General features: G+C 43.4%; 1 protein-coding gene across 23 annotated transcripts in view; it reads left to right on the top strand.

The window, feature by feature from the left end:
- ST3GAL4 (ST3 beta-galactoside alpha-2,3-sialyltransferase 4) overlaps nucleotides 1–22,843 on the top strand; it is a 181,596-nt gene that overhangs the window by 76,198 nt on the left and 82,555 nt on the right. For 9 of the 23 annotated variants that reach the window (XM_084803718.1, XM_084803709.1, XM_084803717.1 and 6 more), the window contains 3 exons: nucleotides 7,650–7,776; nucleotides 11,092–11,165; nucleotides 20,050–20,145. In XM_084803718.1, coding sequence (XP_084659844.1) covers nucleotides 20,110–20,145 — 36 coding nt within the window. In that variant the 5' untranslated portion in view covers nucleotides 7,650–7,776; nucleotides 11,092–11,165; nucleotides 20,050–20,109. Of the gene's footprint in view, nucleotides 1–6,115; nucleotides 6,182–7,649; nucleotides 7,777–11,091; nucleotides 11,166–20,049; nucleotides 20,146–22,843 lie in introns of all 23 variants that reach the window. The other 14 variants (XM_084803733.1, XM_084803725.1, XM_084803716.1 and 11 more) reach the window with 3 other exon arrangements.

The following is a 22,843-nucleotide window of genomic DNA, read 5'->3' as shown; positions in this document are numbered from 1 at the left end:
TGGCTCAGATTCTGTGCACACAGCTCAGCATTGCAGGACAACTTGCTCTGGCGAGAGCTTTAGAACTTTTTAATTTTTATACAGGTGCCCTTTATGTATTTCACTCTTTATGTATGCTGCTCCAGAAAGGACAAATGGGTTACTTATATAGGGCATATTTGCTTGTGCAGTGGCCCAGAGAATTAGAAGCAATTATGTACGATCAATTGCAGTGTCATGCTATGGAGGTGATTTGATGTAAGGAAGTTGCACACTGTTTAATGTACTAATGGATGGCATCTGCAGAAGATTTGGGTGTTTGCACTGACTGACTGTAAGCAGCCACTGAGGCTGATGTAAGTGAAGTTATTTCCCAAGGTACATAGCAGTGACAAATATTATGCCATGTGTTTCTATGATGACCTGTGGTTTGAAAGAGAGCAAACATTCCTGAAACTGAAGCACCTTTTGTAGACGTCAAAAGGATCCTTACAAATGCTAGATCCCAGAAAGATAGGTTGCTCACTTCCTAGCTTTTGATGCTCAGAGAGCCCTCTGCTTGATGCTACCTTTAAGACATTTTCCATAGCATGGAGTGGATGGTTCTGTGAGGAGCTGGAAAGCCCTTGAGAGGAAACAGCATTTCACCTGGGAAAAGGCTATCGCATGAGTGAACCTGCCAGGAAAGAGCATAATTGTTTTGGTAAAGCATTGGTTTTGGAAAGGCATTTAGTAAACCATTATTTTGTCCCTTTGGAAGCCTGAAAACTCCCCCCCCCCCATTTTCATACAGAACAGGGCAAAACTATGTTACTGTATTTTAGGAAATGAAATTGGTCAGAGGCAGCATTGCACACATTCCAAAGGGCAACTGATGCCTTAATGTTTAAGAAACATTTAACAAATGTTTAAATATATTTTGGCCACCTAATGCGAGAGAAGAAAACTCACTAGAAAAGACCCTGATGCTGGGAAAGATTGAAGGCAAAGGGAGAAGGGGACGGCAGAGGATAAGATGGCTAGATAGCATCACCGATGCAATGAATATGAACTTGAGCACACTCCGGGAGAGAGCGGAGGACAGGAAGGCCTGGCGTGCTATGGTCCATGGGGTCACGAAGAGTCAGACACGACTTAACAACTGAACAACAACAAAATGGTTATAAACCATGATCAATGAATGCTGTTGGATTATTTCAGTGACAGAGATACAAGCCACTTCTTTAAGAAATTAATCCATAACCTCCTGAGTTGCACACCTAGCTATAGTGCACAGGTGGAAAAATGTTGAACCATGAGCAGACAAGGATCGGACAGGAAAAATTTAGGATCTGCTGGTCACCAAGAAGTATAATGCAGCAAATTTGAACCCAATGAGGCAGGCAGAAAGTAGACTGGTTCATGGAACATTTATTTATTATTATTTAAATACTCTTTGAACAGAGATGAGCTGAGCAAATACAAAACTGTATGTTTATATTGATATTCTTAAATGACCTTGGGTGTATATATTAACTTAGCATTTAAAGCAGGGATGTGCAGCTTCAGCGGCCTGGACTGGCTACAGAGCACCAAAAGGGACACAATTAGCTAGTTGGTAAAGGGCTCCCCAAAAATCAAGTGGTCACCTAGACACCCTTTTCTAAAACAAATTTTTAAAACAATTTTTGGGGTGGCAGCAGGGGCTGCATGTGGCCCACCGCTGCTGTATAATATCCCTTTGGAGATGCACTGACCAGAACTGTACAAAATATTTCCCGTATCGCCACCCCATGGCGGGGTGGGGAAACTGAGGCTGGGTGTGTTGCTCGCCTAGGGCCACTCATAGCAGAGGTGAGGTTTGAACTGGGGGCTTGTAGTTTCCTAACTTGGTAGCTCAGTTTTTATGTCACTACTTTACAGCAGCTCTCGAATTCTTGCAGCCACCTTAAATCTCCCCCTTTCCTTCCATCTGCCTTCCTAGTCTCTAGGTATCTTCTTGTTCCTTTTCTCTTGCTCACAGGATTGAGTGGACTCTTGTTTGCTGTGTGTGTGTTGGGATGTTTCAGTCCAGATCTCAAGCAATTCTGTGAACTTGAGATGTGTCGCCTTCTGGTTTGTGTTGACTCATCTGGAATCCTTGTTACTGTTATTATTAAAGCCCAAGGTAACCTGTTCAAGGTTCTGAGTCTCTGAGCTGAGGGCTTTCTTTCTTTTTATATCAAAGATGATATTCAGGCATGTACGTGCGTACATCTATCCATCTTGACAGCAACAGACTGATGGCCAATCCTTGTACTACTCTTCAGCAAACAGAGCTGGGCAGGAAAAAAAAAAATCTGATCCTGGGTGTCCCGATGGTTGAGCTAATTCCGTTGCAAATTATTTGGTAACAATTAGAGCTGTGCACAAATGGCCTTTCAGATTTCTGATGCAAACTGAAAATTTTCCCATGCAAGTGAGCTTAATTTGCTTCGGAACATTTTCTGATATAAACTGGACCTTTCCTTGTGCAAATGACCCTATGTAAATTAACGTAATTAATTTTACGTTAATTGGTAATTTGCATTGGGAAAATTTTCCAGTTCAAAATTTCCTGGAAAAGCCACATCACTGGCTACAAGGCAGGTTCCCAAGTTCCTAAGTACTGGCATTATTACTGTTTTCTTTAGCTTCCCATGGATTTAGAGGTGACAGGTACCTGGAGCAGGGGGTCAACCAACAGATGGGGAATCCTAGAGGAAGAGTCTCACGGCATACGTCAGTGGGGGATCTTGGAGCTTTGTAACAATGCATGGCATGGGGATGACTAGTCTGTGATGTAGATATCCTTCCTTCAAATCCCTCCTGAAAATGCACATTTTCTGGGAAGCCTTTGGCACAACCTTGTATGCCTACCAAGTTCCAGTGCCCTACTGCTGTTTGTTTGTTTGTTTGTTTTTAAGCTGCAAAGCTCGATATCTCCCTCTCACTTCTAAGGGGCCCCATTGTAGGCATGATGGGGCACTTGCCAAGGGCCCACACCCCAGCAGGGGCTCACTGACAAGAGTTCATTGGAGGTGCTCCTCCCCTTCACCATTGCAACCTGCTCGTTCACCTGCCTCTCACTCTGGCCCAGACAGTGGTGGTGGTGAGAAGGAGGAGCAGTAGATGCCACTGCCTACTTGCTCACTGGCTCTCTGCCTGTCAAGCAAGCAGGTGGTAGCAATGATGAGAGAGAGGAGGAATAAGAGCAGCTGGTGACAATGGTGGCTGAGGGAGGGGGGCATTGAGGGTGTCTTGCCCAAGGGTCCTCGAAAACCTGGAGCCAGCTCTGCTCAATAGTTCTATTTGCTATCAGAAGGAGTGAGGGTGATCTTAAGGGGTTTCGATATTTTGTTGTACAGTGAAAAAAAATACTGTTTTACAGAAGCATGTCCCCTAGTCTGTAGATGATGTCTAGCAAACTTTCTTTTCTGTATATGTATTTTCTGCTTTTTATTATATTACATAAATTTCCCTGTGACCTCAGCAGGGTACTCTGTTGTTTTGGACATCTTTTCTCTTCCGAGGCTGGATTGAGAGACAAGAGACTTTCTTTTAAAACTTGTAGTAATTATTTCTGCAGGTATGACAACCCTTAATGTTGCTGACCGTTACTTGGTATCAGCCTGGGGAAGGCAGGAAACAAACAATGACAACCATGGGTGTTACTTTGGATAATTAATGTTGTGCCTTGTTTTATCTTCCTCCTGTTACAAAATGTCCTGGTCAAGCCTCCGTAAATGTTCAGCTGTGCAAATTTGTTGCATCTTCCTTCCTTCTCTCCGTCCTTTTTTTTTCCTTCTTGCCTTTCTTTTTTCTTCTTCTTTTTCTTTTGAAAAGTAGAAGCCAGCAATATTGAATATTATTAGTTCTGAGAACTATTCCCTTGTAAACCTTTGCTTTGAAATAGAGAAGCTTGGGAAATAACTGTGGAAGAAAGCAGGGCTGTAGTTCTGTGGTAGAGCATGTATGGGAGAACATGTGCTTTGCATACAGAGCATCTCTACACCAGCCTAAAATCCTGCATTTAAAACAGGGCTTTTTGCTTCCGTTTAAAATGCAGGATCACGACGACTCCCTTTTTCATGCACTTCCTTTTCCCCCTCCCCTTCCTCCCTCCTTCTCCCAGTATCTGAGTCTTCCATTATCTTTCACTGATCTTGCTCCTCTTCTTACCGCTTTAACTCTTCACAGAGGAAACTGAAGCGGAACACAACCGGGTAATTCGATAGCTCATTATCGGTGATCTATTTAAAAGCGGAACAAAAGGCATTTAGTGCAGAAGAAACCTTGAATGATCGTGGTGGTGTGTAAAGAGCCCGCAAACTTCCATGAAGGAGCCATCTCAATCACAGGATAAAAGCCCAATGTGAAGGAGCCCACAGAATCAGTTTTTCAGGATCAGTTTCCCAGCATCTCTCCCAGTAAAAGATCTCAGGTTGCAGTTCTAGGAAAGGCTCCTGCCTCTGAGACCAGGAAGGGCTGCTGCCAGTTCATATTGGGCTAAATGGACCAATTGCCTGACCCAGCATAAGACAGATGCATCTCATTCCATTTCTACACCACCCAACCGAAGCTCTCTGGGAGGTTTCCAAAGAGATGCACATGTTCAGACATCGTGTGTGCGTGCATGTGTGCACGCACGCACGCATGCACACACACACATACACAAATGCTGCCATTTCATCTCCCTATTTGCATTTTCAGAAAAAAAGGGGAGATGGATTCTTTATTAATCATTTCACATTGCTATTTTCTCCTTCTCAGCGGCAGCTGTTCTCGTCAGCAGGATGTGTGGTGTGTGCATGTATATATGAATACATTTTAATTATATCTCCCCACCACGTCCTGGAGCAGCTGAACAAACACAAGAAATGGCCAGCAAAGTTGCTTTGCTGGCACAGTGAGAATGCTTCCATGCTGCATATCACGAAGCCTGAGACAGATCCCCAAATCCCACTTCTGTTCTGTCTAATTTTGGAACCAGCAGCACATCTGGTCTAAACCTTTGGGTTGCAAGGGGGATGGCACTTGCAAGATTGCCATGTTGAATGCACATAATCCACGCAGCACAGTAGGCTTCAATCTTTTCAGACCTGGGACCCATCTTTAGTCCAAACGTGCATTTGGAGGCCCACTTCTTAACTTTTTAATGCATATATTTGTATGGTGTTGGTGCTGCTGCTGTGACCTGCCTAAGGACAACCTGCGATGCAGTCCCGGGTCACGACCTGCCTTTTGAAGACCAATGGCGTAGAATAAATCTTACCTCTTGTCACACTCATTGTTTATACAGGCCGTTTGATTAGGTAGGGCTTGTGAAAACACAGTGCGTAGCGGGCAGCCACTTTAATCGGCCTGTGCCTAGGCAAGCATTGAGTAATTTGTTTTGGAAAGGCACTTCTTGTGCATGTGTGTGCTTGTTTCCTTGAGTTGCTTAATCAGAGGCTGGATAGCCATTTTTCAGGGATGTTGCAGTTGCATCCTGCGTTATAGATCCTGCAGTAGTCAGGGGGCTGGACTGGATGATGTCAAGGTACATTTCATAGAATCATAGTGGAGTTGGAAGGGGCCTGTGAAACCGTCCAGTCCAACTGTACGATTCTGGGTAGACCGGGGCAATTTGTTACATGTCCCAGGGCATAGCCTGAAGTATGCAAACAGGTTCGATCAGTCTCTAGAAAGGGAAACCGCCTGGGACCCCTGAATGCACAGCCTTGACTTACATGGAGGAAAGGTCGAATGTAAATATAACAAATAAAAAGATATTTGGTTAGCATTACTGGATACTTAGCTCTTGCTGGGGCCACCTCTCCAGTGTCTTTGACCTTTTATGCTTATTACTTGCTGCATCCATTTGAAAGGCTGTGTAGATCTTAACTGATTCAGCTTCAGTCAGCCTCACTGGTGTTCTTGTGTGAAGCTGTGGTCCAGCCTAGTACATAAGTATTTCTCATTTTTTCTCTAAATCAGCCATATAACTAACTGAATACATTTACCAGTTCAGGAAAACAATAACTTCTCATTTTCTTAATGTGGGTTTTACTTCAGATTATTATTATTATTATTATTATTATTATTATTATTATTATTATCTATTGCATTTATATCCCGCCTTTTTTCCTCTTGCAAGGAACCCAAGGTGGCTTACATTATCCTCCTCCTCTCCATTTTATCCTCGCAACAACAACTCTGTGAGGTAGGCTGGGCTGAGAGTGTGTGACAGGCCCAAAGTCACCCAGTGAGCTTCCATGGCCGAGTGGGGACTAGAACCCAGATCTCCCAGCTCCCAGTCCAACACTCTAGCCACTACACCACGCTGGCTCCTTTAAATTCCAGTTTTTAATGGAACATGGGTTCATTCAGGTTTTCCTTTTTAAAAGCTGGCGTTGAAATGAGTTTCTCATTTCCGGTGTGCTCGTGGCAGGGCGGCCTCCATCTCAGAGTCCTTCTTGTTAACCAGTTTGCACCGCCCAGTTTTGCTTCTCCTACACAAGCAGCAGTGCAGGCAACCGCCACACTTGGCAGTGCGGTGGTTGTGTGCAGGATTTAATTTTTGGAAAGCAGACTGCCGGAAGGCCCGGGAAGGTCAAAAGTGCTGAGTGTACTTCCCACGCTGCTGCTTCCCAGCAAAAACAAAATGGGCAAAACAGCTTAATCTGTGAAGGCCAACCTGTTATCAGTAAGACAAAACAGACTGTATCAAGGAAAGTATAGCAAGGCCCTATTTCCAGGATTGTAGACTAAGGTATCTGTGCTTGTAGACTAAGATAAATGTTATATGCATGGGTGGCCTCTACTAGAGAATCACAGCGTAGGGTCTGCCCTAGTAAATGACTTGTGCTTCCGATTAATGATAACGTTCCTTTTGTTAGCACGTGGCTGGTGCTACCTAATTGGGTTGAACGGCACTTCATTGGCTTGAGCTGAACAAAGAAGTGCAGTGGTCCCAGCCCCACAGTGGTCAGACGAAGGATACCAATGCAATCTTGCAGAGCAGAATTAATATATGAAGGCTGCAGGAATGGCGTTATCAGAGGGGGGAAAGGTCATGGTTGTATAGCTGTGGCGTGCATGCCTTGCATAGATAGGATGGATGCCTTTACAATTGTTGCAGCAGAGGCCCCTGCTTATACCTTAAATATAGCAGGGAGTAAGATCGATCTAGATCAGCTTTCCTGAGCACAGTGCCCTTCAGATGTGTTGGCAGGGCCGGCCCTACCATTAGGCTGAGTGAGGCAACCACTTCAGGCAGCAGGTGCTGGGGGGCAGCAAGCCCCCGGCCTTTCTCCTGAGCTTTGCATCCATTCCCCTCTCTTGGAGAACAAAGAGGTGTGTGCCACATGTCCTTCACCCCTGAACTAGCCAGTGTTGACGTAGGAGTCAACTGACAATCCAGTCAGCTTCAGTATGTGGAACGGAGAGGGTTGCCATCTTGTCCTTTGCTTCAGGCAGCAAAAAAACCTGGGCCAGCCCTGTGTGTTGGACTGTAACTCCCATTATCCCCAGCCAGCCCGGCCATTCGTCATTACCTAATCGTAAGATACGTGCCAAAGAGCAATTCCGTATTATACAGAATACGTATAATGCAGGGATCCCCAAACTTTTTGGACCTGTGGACACATTTGGGAATTTGAGAAACTGCAGTCATTTGTTCTGTTTTACAGATGGGGAACCCGAGGCACAGAGAATCTAATCACCTTGCCAAGAGCTTCCCACTAGCCCAACTGGCAGGAGAGATCAGGAGCCTTGCAGGAACTCAGCATCACTACTTTGCATAGTTTGCAAGGAGTGGTAAGTAGAGTGTGTTGATCAGTTATTGAAATGGAATGTGCTTCCTTCCTATGACAGCCAGATTGTGCCATCTGGACCTGCTTTATTAAATGTAGCCTGCTGAAGGATGTTTGCTAGGGAGTTGGCAGGAAAACTGCATGGAAAGGAGGAGGGGAGAGAGGTTTGATGATGCCGCTAGGAGTAGGATGTGGTAGCAGCGATGGATGGGGAATGACTGAGACGCATCAGGGGAAGCACCCCTGCACATATCAGCAAGCATTAATTAATTAATTCTTAATTCAGCCTGCCCCAGTGAGGCTGGTGGCTCCGATTTCAGTGGGGCTGCGAATCCGTTCTAGGTTTCAGTCAGAACCAGCCAGAACTCTAAAGGAGCTATCCAGGGTTCTGAACCCTGCCCCCAAATAGGTTCAGAACCTTGGATAGCTCCTTTAGAGTTCTGGCTGGTTCGGATTGAAATCCAGAATGGATCCACAGCCCTACCGAAATCAGAGCCACCAGCATCCGCTGGCTTGCCTGCTGTAAAGGATATTCATCGTATCGTATGATCAGGTAGCAGGTGATGTCAAAGACCGCTCAGAATACTGGGCTAGATGGACAAATTTTCTGGCCAGGAGGAAGGCAGCTCCCTTATGTTCCTGAAATGCTCCAAGAAAACATTACAGCCAGCTTCCGCCATCAGAGTAAATCCTGCAAATTGAGTTTGCATTTTGAGTGTAAAATACAAACTGGAAAAAGGGAAGTATAAGACAAGGGAAACAGGAGTTGGAGGCCCTGTGATGAGCTAGGTAGGTCTGCTAAAATCCTAGTGCAATGTGATCCATCTAGCAGTAGCTATTTTTGACTACCCCCCCCCCCCCCACACACACACTCACACTGAAAAACCATGCAGGCTAAAATATAACAAAAATTGGGATTCTCTGATAAAGCCACCAGCTTCCTTGCTTCAGGACCAGGTCAAGTGATTGCCAATATGATCACAGCCATATAGAGTTCTAAATCATTATTAGGATAGAAATGTCCCTGCTTGCTGGACAAAGAAGTCGTTTATGCTGTGCTGACAGCTAATTGCACAATGAGACCACAGTAAATGGTGAAGAAGAGATTGCCATCAAATAATAGACTTCAAAACGTAATATGCACATATTTGACACCAGGGTATGACCTGAAGGCATATGATGCACCAGCTTTGCTGAAACTAAGCAAGACTGGGTCTCGTCCAGGGATAGGCAACCTTTTGGGCAGTGGGCACATTTGAGAAACTGTGGGCAGTGGGCACCACTACAAAATGGCTGCCATGGGAGGTGTGGCAAAGAACAAGAAACCTGCCCCAAAGACTGGGAACAAGGCAGAAGTGGCATCTAAGCTGCAACACACTAAAGAACGCCATTGAACCCACAGCTTTCAATCCAACAAAACCCTTTTCACAGCAATCCCAGCTGCCTGGAAGGAAAATGTGTTTTTATTTTTTTAAGTGGGAGGGGTATGGCATTTTGGTGGGCACCAACAAAGGTGTTCAGGACCTATGGTCATCATGTTGCCTGCCCCTGGTCTAGTCAGTGTCTGGTTGGGAGGCTGTGGGGAAATCCCATGTATGCTGCATTGGGTTCAAGAGGGAAGAAAGGCAGGATATAAAATTATTATTTTCTTATTAAAAAAATAGGCTGCCTTTAAAGGTAAAACTCCCTCAAGGCGGCATACAAGATTTTAAAACATACAAAACTCTTACAATGAAATTCATTAACAACATATTGATTAAAAGTTCAATAAAAAATAAAGATTACTGATTTAGGACACAATCCTATGCATGTTTAGAGAGAGAAAAGACCTACAACTCCCAGGATTCCCCAGCCAGCAGGGAGAGAATGTTGGGAGTTGTAGGACTTTCTTCTGTCTAAACATGCATAGGACTATATGCTTACAAAAATAAATAAAAACAGAACTTCTCTCTTTCTCTCTCTCCCCACATGCACGCGCACACACATCTATACCCACATATGTGTGGGATTGTTTTACTAGTCCATAATTGTTCCAAGATTTCGAGTTACCTTTGATTCTATTCCAGTTTAATTCTAGTAGGATTTCCAGATTTCAGATGTTTTTGTTCATGTGTTTGTAATTATGGAAAAAGAAGTAATTCATAATATGATACAAGTTCCTAGGTTCCAAAAGTTGTATTTTTTTATTTAAAAAATAACACTTGTGCCCTTGAGCTATGACATCATTGCAAATATCATTAAAACATTGGGGTGATTCTTGGAAGGGGAGATTTCATTTTTTAAAAAATTTACCCTAGGTGTGTGTTTGGTGGAAGTTCAATAAAAGTTTTAGCGCAAGTTCAATAAAAAGACAGAAAAAGGAGCAGGAAAACCTGGGTTGCCCAGCTTGTAGTACAGAAATATACTTCCAGAACAATATTAGACTCTGATATTTTGATTTCCACCCTGTGAACATATCTGGTACAGCAGAACCTCAGAATCTGTGTTGGAATTTGGCATATGTAGACTCCACAAGCATCCTATTTTTTGCCGCTTCTCAAATTTTCTGTTGCACAGCAAGGCCAGTTTACTCAAGTCCTTGAATGTGCCAGGTTATTGGTTGTCTCAAAACTATATTGTACTCAACTGCAATATGGTAAAGCAGTTGTATTACTTTGGCATGTATTCTGATTTGTGAGTTAACCCATATGAACTAGGGCTAATCCGCCTATGTAGCTTTGCTGTGGGAAGATGCATATTTGGCCTCTGGGGAGAACACAACCTTCACAAATGGTTTAAATCAGGGGTGGGCATCTTTGAGGGATCCGGGGGCCATTACCCACCCCCTGCGGGCCAGACCCCTGTAGCTGGCACCTTGTGGGATTCTGAGGGGCGGGAGCAGTAAAAACAAAACATTTTGCTGCTGAATTTCAGTTGAGAACGAGCTAAATTTGACCACTATACTGTGCCATAGCAGGAAATGGCTGTTTTTGTGTGTCAACACCACCAATTTCAGTGGCATGATAGGGGTCAGTCGGGGCCACAGCGGAGGGGTGTGGGGGCCCATGTGCAAACTGCATGCTGCATGTATGAAAGAAGAAGCAGGAAGCACAGTTCCCTTGTGCTTCTTGTACTCTTGCCTGTTCAGGGCACTTGAAGTAACATTGCTATAAAGAACAGTTTTTCCTTGTGTCCAGTCGCAACCCTGACGAAGCCATCCAACAGCATGACCCAGTCAAAGGGTTGTGTGAATTTAGCCTCAACCTGAATGTAAGCTGGCCATCTATTTATTGTTTACTGCCCAACTAATCTGCTTGCAATTTGTTTATTTCTTCTACAGAAGACCAATGGGATTGTAGGTTCTCATTCTGCAGAGGTGCTATCGTCTTGGCTGGGGACAAAAAGAAGAGGAGTGTAAGTAACTAAGCTTTTGGGTTGAATTATGAGATACCACAATGATAGGAAGCATGCAAAGGTGTGAAATGGACAGTGGAGTGGAACTAGGGTTGAAGGGAGATGAGATGTTTCTTTCCCACACTGCTCTTTCTTTGCAATGGGGCTTTGTGTGTTGTGCAAGCAGATCAGATCTCACCCCTGTCCCACGTGGTCTGCTGCACCAAGGGGGTAATCAAGCATGTCTCCATTGCAAATATATGTGGAGATCGAGGACTAGATGGTAATAGATTATTATCATTGCCGTAGAGGGTTTTTGTTTTTTTTACATCCTTCCAAAGTAGATACCATTATAGGACACTTTTATCAGTCTTAGTTTTCATTTTGCTAAACTTCTCTTTGAATAGGACAGATTGTCATCACTATCCCCAAAGCAAATTATCTTAGATGTCCAAAGTGAGTCCTGTTTTCACTGCTTTTCCACACTCTAGGTTTTCTTTTCTGACACTGTGTTTGGAACTAACATGCGACAGTTGCCTTTATCAGTGGTGTATCCTTTCTTAATTTGGAGACAGTCAATGGCAAAAAAAGCCCTTCTCCCTCTGCTAGATGAAGGTGTAGTTTTGTGCCTGACCTGGTACAGGGAAAACAGACCTGTACAGAAGCCTTCACCAATATGGTGCCTTCCAGATGGTTTGGATTTTAACTCTGATCATCCACAGCCAGCAAGCTAATTGTCAGGGATGATAGGAGTTGTAATCAAAACATCTGGAGAGCATACAACCTATGTACATGTTAGTTTTCTGTAGAGTGGCAAATAGCAGCAAGAGATGGGTAATTTTCATTGGGAAAATGGCATGGGGCCAAAGGGTTAACATCCCCCCCACACACACACACACACCTTCCCAGCATCATGGGAATCCTGATCTGGCTTCCCTCCCTCATGGTCCAGCAGCTGCAGTTTGCTTAAATTTACAGTGACGGGCAATCTGATCACAGACATTTGCTGTCTCATCTGGTTTGTCCCTTGTTATGCCCATATTGCCGCTTCAGGCAGGAATAGTGGAGAGAGTAGCTTGCTTTAAGACTACCTAGCAAGTTCATTGCATATGTTCTTAACAGCTTGGTCTCTTATTTGCTACATTGTACCAGTTTTCAGAGCTTTTAAAGCCCTTTCATTTCATTTACTACATTTCTATACTGCCCAATAACTGAAGCTGTCTGGGCAGTTTACAAAGATTAAAAACCTTTAAAATATATTATACATAGTATAAAAATCATTTACATACAAACATATAACAGACAGCACACACAGAGACACACATATATCTAAATGATTTTAAACATTCAACAGTAAGAAAAATCCAGGTCCTGATTACAGCCTCATCATATGCTGCCAAATGCCTGAGAGAAGAGGACAGCCTTAATCCATAATTGGATGGCCACCACCAATAAGGCCCTCTCCTTTGTTGCTGCCTTCCAAGCCTCCCTTGGAGGAGGCACCTGGACGAGGGCCTTAGATGATGAACGTAGTGTGTGGGTAGATTCAGAGTGGCACTCTGTGTCAGGTATTGCAGTCCTGAGCCATGTAAAGTTTCATAGGTCAAAACCAGCCCCTTTAATCCTGTTTGTTTCTTTATTTACAACATTTATGAACCACCCTATGTTTTTAAAAGACAGATAACACTTAAATAGTGGGTTCCAAGGAAACTAGATATGTTCAAGGCCCACTGAGTTCGATAAAGGTTATGTGCATTAAGTCCCAGAGTCCACAGGTGATCTTGGACAGGCGTATTGGAAAAACTTCCTGTGCTACTTCATAGTACTTGATTATATGTAATTGCTGGCTGGAACTCCTGAGTGGGGAGGGGGTGGGGGAGGGGAATTGCCAACAATTACATGTTATATTTGCTTCTATAAATTCAACAGTTGGTAAGACAAGCGGATATGAGCAAAGAGAAGTATTGCAAAAGGTGCTGGTTGTATAATGTTTTATGATGGAATGTACAAAGATGAGAAGTTCATTCCTCTTTAACTTGTAAACTATCCTCAAGGTATAGCATTAATACTTTAATATCATTAATAATAATAGAGAGTAATGAAGCTGTGACGTCTGATGGCCAGTGCAGTCATAATCATGGTTAGGAGGTGGGGAGCTTGTTACAGATTCATGCATTCTATTTCTCGTGTTAGCCTTGACTGTGGCACAGCATTATCTGCACCAGTGCTAACCATGGTTAGTTTTTAAATCAGCTGTTGAAACCAGGATTCAGACTTGATATGCAAATCCTGGTTCGAGTTAACTGTGGCTAGAGCTGGTGCAGGTAGTGCTGTACCATAGCTTGTATTAATCTGAGAAAAGGTAGAGGAATTCACATGGGCAAGGTAGAGGAAGTGTGTAAGTCTGGATCAAACTCCCAATCTCCTAGCCGTATTTCAGAGGTCACTAGTATTATATATGCACCAGACATATATCTAGGGTCACTTAGCAAGCGCTTCCAACACATAGATTATTATTTACCACTTCAAAGCTTTTATGATGGAATTAAATATCCTTGGAAGTATGTGGTAGTGCTGTATATCAGGAGTGGGCAACTTTCAGCCCTCCAGGTGGTTTGGCCTACAACTCCCATCAGCCCTAGCTAGCATGGCCAGTGGTGAGGGATGATGGAAGTTGTAGGCCAACATACCTGGACAGCCACAGGAGGCCCATGCTTGATGTCTATGCTTGAAGTATTCACATTTTTAGTGTTGTGTTGGTTTATGATACCTTTCGGTTTCCTCATCACATGGTAATGGGCACAATTTGCGGTTGGATATATGAGCATGCTGGCAATCACTTAATGTAGATTTAGGGTGCAATCCTGTGCATTTTTCGACAAAAAACATGTCCTACAACTTCCCGCATTCTCCAGCCAGCCATTCTGGCTGGGGAATGCTGGGAGTTGTAAGACTTTTTTCTGTCGAAACATACATAGGATTGCACCCTTAGTTATCTTGTAACACCTTTTAGTTAACCAGTTGGCTTCAATCTATATTTATGGAAAAACTTAGAATGCAAATTGGTTGGTAATTATGAGTCTTGAACCAGGCAGTGATAGTTATCCCAGGTGAAGTTAATTTGGAACCCATGGTAGGTAGCATTACTCTTTCTTCTGTCATGGAAGTGGTTCTTGTTTTCTCCCTGTCCTCTCCTAATGGCTCTTTACTTCAGTGCTGTGAAAAATATGAGCACAATTATTTCTGTATAGCCTTGGCTGAGGCACTCATGCCTTGCAGATATTTCACTTTCTCTGGTTGCAAATGGTTTGTCGATTGTTACAGTGCTGATCTGCAAGCCAAATTAGTTAGGTGAGACGTTACATCTTACTAGACTACTTTCCACTGTGGCTTGTGCACAGGTGTCCAGGGTTCATAAAAGTGGAGCTCAGTGAGGCCTCAAAGCATGTTGAATGCATCCACTTGCGGAAATGAATCCGATAATAATGAAAACAACAACTTTATTTATCCTCTGATATTACTGAGATCGAGGCCCCAAATAAGAGGATGGAATTCAGGTGTTTATTCCACATTTCCCTATACATAGCAGGGGTGGGCAGACATTGAGTTTGCTTCTTTACTTCCTGGAATGCTGAGATCCACCAGCTGGATCCTGGTGCAAAAGACATAGGCCCAGTTTATACATAAAGGTTATGACTCTAGCTTGTCATGGAGAAACCAGCCAGTATTCCCGGTTCGGCAGTCACGCTGACTTGGCTTTCAAAGTTGCGCCTGCTGTCAGGAGGAGCCAAGCGGGAGCAGTTGAGTTGCATGTGCTAGCATGCTAGCTTACTCACAGTAACCCAGATTTTTTTTAAAAATGGGCTGCTGTGATGTCTGAACACAGCTGTACACTTAGAATTAAAGAATTCTGAGGCCGGGGATTTGTTTTGAGGACAAGAACTGAAGAACCGACCAGAGCTCACAGTCCTTCCACACAAACATCCATTACTGGTTGCCCCAAGCTTTCTGCATCTCAGCAGTATAATTTCGGGCAAGTTGGGGAGGGGAGTCATTTTGTGGCTGCCATTGCTGGGAGTTAGATATCCTTGTCAAACTCACTGAGAGGTCTACCACTAGATCCAGATCTACTTTCTGCCCACCCATGTTATACATACGTTTGATTATACTTGCAGACACAAGTTGCACATGCCTATTTTTAGTAGATTACATGCTTTCTTGCTCTTGAATTCCCAGATATAAAAATACATGGTTTTGGTTCCAATATGTTGGATATATATCTGGTGATGGGATTGCATACATAGCTGCCTTATACTGAATCAGACCACTGGACCATCGAGCTCAGTACTGTGTACTCTGACCCAGAGCCAAGGTCAAGGGCCCACACCCTAGCAGGGGCCCACTGACAAGACCCCCCTGGAGTTGCTCCTCCTCACCCTTCTAACTTGCTTGTCCATTTGCTTCTTGCTCTGGCCCAAACAATGGTGGTGAGAAGAAGGAGTTGTAGATGCCACCGCTTACTTGCTCAAGCGAGTAAGTGGTAGCAATGATGGGAAAAGAGGATGAGGAGCAACAGCAGCTGGTGACAATGATGGTGAGAAAGTAGACTTACTGAGGAGGGGGCCCACTGAGGATGTTGTGCTCAAGTGCCCTCAACAACCTGGATCCGGTACTGCTCTGATCGGCTGAAGCTCTCTACGCAGAGGCCTTTCCTGACCTTGTTTCCTCACATCCTGTGAGCTGGTGTTGCTGGAGTTTGACCCTTCTGCATGCCAAGTATGTTCTCTGTCCCTGAGCCAAGTCCTTCCCCCAAAACATCGCTCACAAAGAAATCTTAAGTTTCCCAAGCAGGAGCTCAAACTTTGAATCATCAGATCAGAATTATGGTGCTGTACTGACTCACTGAAATATCCAGACTGCCTGAACTTTATGCAGTCAGTGAGAATTCTACTTTTCTTTAATCACGAAAGGAAATCCTCTTGGCAAAGTAGGGCCTCTCTGCTCCCATCACCTTCGATTTGCTGTGAAAGATCTTCCTTTTCCCATACTGGGTTCCCTGAGTGCCTCTTTTATCCTCCCAAGGAGATTCTATTGGATCCAAGGAAAGTACTTCCTATGCTTCCTTCCAGCCACAGTTATTGGAAATTACTGCAGATAAATACATCATACCTCATTTGTGAACTTTCCGTGGACATCTGCCTGGCTACTGTGAGAGGAATAGTGCTGCTGGATTGGATGGATTTGGGGTCCAAGCATGCAAGCAAGCAAGGCAATTCTTATGTTATATAAGGAGTTCTTTTCCTGAGGGCGTTAAAGCAGGAGAAAATGGGCATGGGTGTGGCTCTGAATTAGGAGATGGCCAAATGCATCTTTGAATACTTGTCAGTAAATGAGGCTGTAATTGGCCTTACATATTAGAAGGTTTTTTGTTTTGTTTGTTTACATTGTGAATAAGAAAATTGGTCTCGGCTTGGATCTTGGAGATGATTTGATTGCTTTGCATGGGCGCTTTTCTTGGTTATTTGGCAACAACACTTGTTCTTGGTTCACTTAGCATGCTCTGGAATGTTACCTGCTCTAAAATCCACCCATAAAATGTGGCCACAGCTTTCATCAATAGCTTCTTACAGGTATCTGCACTCCCATTTTTAATTTTAATTCATTTGACACGGTGTGATAAATGAGTCTGCCAACCTAAATAATATTCCTTCAGATTGAATGGCAAAGGTTTATATAGAACTGGAAGAAAAAATAAGTGTAGATGGTTTTTGTCTTGTCAGAGAAAGCCAAGTAGAAGGACTGAAACAACATCTTGTATTTTAGGAGTCGAGGACTGCATGCAAGTTTAGTCTTCTTTTATTTATTTTATCAGTTACTTGTGATGGGCAGTTGTTGCTTGATGTGGTTTTGTAATGTCATATCCCTTTTATGGCACTTCCAGCCAGGTAGTACAAATTTTGTTGCTGGTGACAAATAGAGGTGAAATGAATTTTAAGGCAGGGGAAACAAAAACCTCTCAAATTCTTTTTGTAATTCAAGCTTGCTTGCCAAACTTTGAATATGTAGTCTCTTAATTTCAGTGGTCTTACAATGTTCTCCACGATGGATGCTTTAGGACACTGACGATAAAAAACCATTTAACTTTATTGCTTTGATTTTTTTTAATGAGTTTATATTTCAGTCTGTGAGTATCCTCAAAATAACAAATGATTAAGAGAGCTGCACCAGCAGAATTTCTGCCTGGATGTATCATTCTCCCCATCCTCCTGAAGCTGTTGAGCATCTTGCTTAATTTGTAAGTGAGCATAACATGTAAGACTGTACAAAGCTTTTACTGCTTACATGGCAGTAGAGTTAAAGTGTGCCCATTGCTTTACTATTTCCATATTGTTTGGAAATGAAAAGAGTAAGGGGCTTAATTCTCATTTTAAACCAAGAGTTGTTTGTTTGAATCATTTGAAGGAAAAACCACTTCAAAGTTCATCAGATTTGGTGCAACAGGGAAGAGAGCTGGTTCCCTTTCCTGGTCTGCAGGAAAGCTGGTCCTTCAGCTATATGACATTTTCCTGAAGCAAGTCTTGTCGCTTGCTTATGGCCAACCCCACTGATTAATCACAGGGAACATTTCAATCTGTGATTTAGAGCTTCCGGTATTTAACTACACCAGTTAATCAGTTCAAGTTTTCAGCCCTTGGTTTACTCCATCCCCAGATCGCTGGCGAGATACCATCAGTATTAGCATATCTTTTGGCCGTTGCAAACATGTTGGCCATAGCCACATCTGAAAGCAGCATTTGTGCGTATGTGCGTGTTGTGTATGAGTCCCTCAGCTGTGAAATTTTCCCATGTCGATGACTCCCTGTGCAAAGTGTGCAGCTGTAAACAAGGCAACGCTGATAAACACAGGGAGAGGTTATCCAGCGAAGCTGTGAGGCTGCAAGTGTAGCTGGAGAGCCTGACTGATCCACGTGCACACAGATTAGAGCAGCTAAGCAGCTACAGGTAAGGCAGAACCCTATCCTGCATGAAAATGGCTCACTGAGGGGCTTCAGAGGTGTCAGGTTAGGACAGTGATGGTGATTTTCTGCAAGGCTAAGGAAGTCAGAAACCACTGGCAAATGTAAGACCTGTTATTACTTTTGGGGGGCAGGGGAAACAAGGGGAGTATCCAATGGTACTCCTGCACAGAGTAGGCCCGTTGAAGTGAATGGGCCTAATCTAAGTAGGACTACCATTGGATACTGTCCAAGTAATCTAAAGCAGGAGGACGGGGAGGGGGTGGATAACATGGGGACCTCTTTATTCTCCGAATGATGGTCCATAGGTACATTTTGCCACACAAGCCTTGACACGCACCCTTTTTGTGAATGGCTGGGTTCTGTAATAAAACTTAGTTCCATCTTAGCAGTTAAGGCTTTACAGTTATGGAGCATGTACTCAGGAGCACTGTATCCTGAAAAGTGTGGAATATTTTGGTTTCTTGCTGCTTGAAAACATTTCTCTTTTCCTTGCTGCTAGGCTTTTATTTTTGACAATAGTGAGATTATAATTTGGTACCGCTTCCACAGGCCAGGTAAAATTGCTCTGGGTGGGTGGGGGACAGATACAGTCCACAGACTAACAGTTTGCTTCCCCTGCCCAAGAAGTATTAATGAAGGTGTTGAGGTTCTGTTGGTCTTGAGGCTTATAAGGAATGCCAATGGTTCGTGCCTCTGGCACTGAGTAATCCTGCCAACATCTCTTTTCTTTGTTTCCTGTCTGAGAAATGGTAACATCTTGCTTTACATGTCTTGCCAGCAAATCATACATTTGACTTATCGTGTGTGTGTGAAAGAAAGAGAGAGAGTGTGTTCTTTAAAACTCCTCCTTCTATTCTGCATTACTTTTAAGATTGGCAAAGGATGAAGTTGCAAACTTTCACAGTGGGCTCCAACAGAGAATTATGCTGCAGAATTAGAGCCATCCATGCTACATACCAAAAGCAGTTTTTAAACCAGTGCATCTCTTTCTTAGTCTTCCCTAAGACATTCTCATGATCTGTAGTTTTGTAGGAGTGCAGAGAATCCTGCTAGAGTCACACAACTATATAGAGAAGACCCTGTGAGAACTAAATTGGTTTAGGTTTGTAGCATATATTTACCCTTTATACTGATGATCATACCAAGAAATATTTTAAATAAATAAGTGACTTGTTATTAACATGAATGTTATGATAGTTAGGGCCAAATTAAATATTAGCAACTGCATGAGCACTGTTTGTTTTTTAAGTAACTAGCAGGACCAAGAAGCCGAAGCCAAAATGGGCTTGGAGTGGGCCCCTTGGCCCCATGCGGAAAGAATCTGCATTGTCTCTCCCATGCCTGCTATTCACATTGGAAGGAAAGCTTCCTTGAGCATAAATGGGAAGGGTCATCTGTGCCTGCTATTTACTTTAAAAATACACACAAATCCACATACTTGCTAATAGCATGAATGGTGAATATTTAGTTCAGCCCACATTTGTACACTTAAGGAAGCAAATCCAAAATCAAAGGGCAAAATCCAACATAAGTCCTACTTAGAGTAGACCTGTTGAAATAAATGGAATTTGAGTTAGTCATGACTAACTTAAGTTCTGTTCATGTCAATAGGTTTACTGTAAGTAGGACATATGTTGGATTTTGCCCAAAATCAAGAGGAAGGTGCCCACCATTTCCTTAATTTTTTTTTAAAGTTATATTTGATGCCTCGATCTTGGCTGGTTTGACACTGGGGAGAGGATGGTGACATAATCCTAACAAGGATTACACTTGCCTAACAAGGTCGAATTTTGGTTTGCAACATAAATTGTGGTGGTGGGTAGGTCTTTTGTCGATGGGGTATTTTTTTTAATTAAAAATATTAAAAAGCCTAATTAATCAAACAGGAGCTGCCACCTTGACATTCTGCTGATATAATTTAGAATCCGAGGAAAACATTTGAAAGCATGGAAGAGGCAGAAGAAAATCACAGTACTCTTGAGGTAAGAAGCTGTACACTTTTTCAGGAGGTAATGTTGTGTTCAAGAAAGTTGGTTCAGAACGATTTTGCATACGGATCTGGTTGCCCACTTCTAGTTCTGTTTGGTGTCCTCTGTGGCTTCAGGTGCTTCCTCCTCCGCCACCTCCTGAGATGTAGGTCCCAGGTGAGCTTAGCACTTCTGGGAAAAGCTGATATAATTCTGCTGGCTGGTGTATTGATGCCCACTTTGAGAAGTCAGGTTGATTGGGGGCCTCAACGTTGACTGGCCCAGCCTTTGCTCAAGTAATTACTAGTGCTGTACTGAAAATTTCAGTTCTTCCATTTGGGGCATTTCCTGGGGGTGGGTGGGGGTGAAACGAAAATTCTGGTGAAAGAGTCTGGGAGAGGTGAGAATTTCGAAAAGCTTTCTCCTTAGGGAGGAGGACAGGATTTCAGCTTACCTTTTGAAGTGTAGGTGATTCTTGAGGGGTCTTCTTTCTATTTTTTTTCTTTAAAAAACAACCTCCCCCTGCACTTGCAGGGGCCAGGACTCATCTCCAGACTGGGAGCTCTTTCTGAACTCCCAGAAGACCACATGAAATCTCCCTCTCCAATAGGCATTCAGGAAAGGCTCTGGGGCTGCAGAAGCTACTTTGCAAAGTGCAAGCAATCAGGGATTTTAAAGTTTTAGAAAAATTCTGTTCTTCCTTGCAGCAACACAGAGCAAGCAAGATAAGCATTTTTATAAAGTTCCAAACATCCCATTTGTTCTTCGCAGAGATGCTTTTTGTAAAGAAGCTTCTGCAAGCCAGCAATTCTTCCTGAATGCCTATTGGAGAGGGCAAGGTCACGTGGTCTCATGGGAGTTCAAGAAGGGCTGCCGGCCTGGAAAAGGGTCTCATGCTGGTGGTGTTTTCAAGTATAAACAAATAAATGGAAGATCCTTCAGCCGCCTCCCAAACTTAAAAAGCTATGTGGAAACCCTGTCCTCCTCCCCAAGGAGAAAATTCTCTGAAATTCCTCCCTTCCCTGCAAAAGAGGCAGAAAAACGCTATGTGGAAACCCTGTCCTCCTCCCCAAGGAGAAAATTCTCTGAAATTCCCCCCCTCCCTGCAAAAGAGGCAGAATAAAGCTATGTGGAAACCCTGTCCTCCTCCCCAAGGAGAAAATTCTCTGAAATTCCCCCCCTCCCTGCAAAAGAGGCAGAAAAAACAATGCCTGTTTTGCAGGGAGAGAAAAAGTTCCCAAAAATAGGGGGCAGGATTTGACACAGCACTAGTAATTAACACTTCACATAGGTTCTCTAGATCTCTGTCTCCAACATTCCCTTTAAGGTACATTTGCAGAATGGCTGTTCCTCTCCTTCACCCCTTAGACGTGCTAAGATGGCCTTCACCAGGTAGGACGTGTCAGCATCCAGCTTGCAACAGACTGTCCACGTTTCTCTGACCACCTCCTCTTCAGTGAATGAATGGCACTGACAACTAAATAGGGCAAGGGAGAGCCTCCCATAGTTCCTTCCTAATTTGATTAACTCTCTTCCTTCAAGGATTCTGATTATCTCCACTCACTCCTCACTCCCCATCTCAGTCCCTTAATTCAGTCTAATGACAATCTCTCTCCTGTCTGACTTTTCTAAGTCCCCTTTGAGTGCCTCTATAACTTGCAAGCAGCAACCCCCAACACTCCAAAAGGGCCACGGCATTAGGTAGGAAGGAATTAGCAACTGATTGATGAGAAAATGTCTGTTCATTATTTAATGTGTTTCGATAATAACCACTGTCTCTGCCCGTTCTAAAAGTCTGGAATAAATTTTGACCATTACCTCTGGCTGCACATAACAACAGAGGAGACTGGAAGGAGAAGCGGGCCTGGAGGAAGAAGATTAGTAGGCTAGCAAACAATGGAAAGCATTGGAACCCAACACCAAGCATCACAAGCCTCCCCGCCCCTCACTTCAGGAGACATTGTCCATATCATCTGTGCTTTCCTCCATTTCTTTTCAGGATACCAAATTCTGCACAAGATTCCATGCTTGTGTGATATGCATGGAATGCACATGACTTTGCATATGGGCGCGCCTTGTCTATTTTCAGCAGCGGAGAAGGTATACGAACAGACCTGAAAAGGAGGTGTGCCAGTATTGCAAACCATCTCGTGGCATTTGATGTAGTTAATGTGTCCAAAAACTGGCCCAGAATGCTAATCCAGTCACCCTGCACATGTAATTAAATGCTCAAGTGCAGGAGATGTGGTGACATTGTCCACTTTGGTGCAGAAAGCCAGAATTGATGTGCTTGCTCATCTGCCAACCATTACACAATTCCCTCATGTTGACTGTGCTTGAACACCTCATGCGAACAAACCCAATGGAGTGCTCCTTTCTCCGTTAAATCTGTGCCAATTTCAAGCTAGGTCAACAGCAGCTTTGAAACCAATCTTTCGATGTGCTTTAGACAAGAGATGAATTAGTACCTGCCTACAACGGACTCATTCTCTTTATCTTCAGAAGTGTGGCTCTTTACAAAAGTGCTTTCAGAGCACTAAAAAACCCAAGAAAACAAACAGCATACTATTTAATGCATGCAGCAAATCAGAGAAATTGAGTGATCTATAAAAAACGGGCTGTAGTCATGAGTTGATTGATACCACTCTGGGCTATTTGTTTTTATTTTTTATTTGGAGAACATGTTCTGTGAAAGTTTTCCAGAATATATTTT

The sequence above is a fragment of the Heloderma suspectum genome, chromosome 6, assembly GCF_057233095.1.
Source record: "Heloderma suspectum isolate Gila_16-S chromosome 6, 16-S_ref, whole genome shotgun sequence".
NCBI lineage: Eukaryota > Metazoa > Chordata > Lepidosauria > Squamata > Helodermatidae > Heloderma > Heloderma suspectum.
The sequence above is the reverse complement of the archived record's forward strand: the minus strand, read 5'-3'. Positions and strand labels throughout refer to the sequence as shown.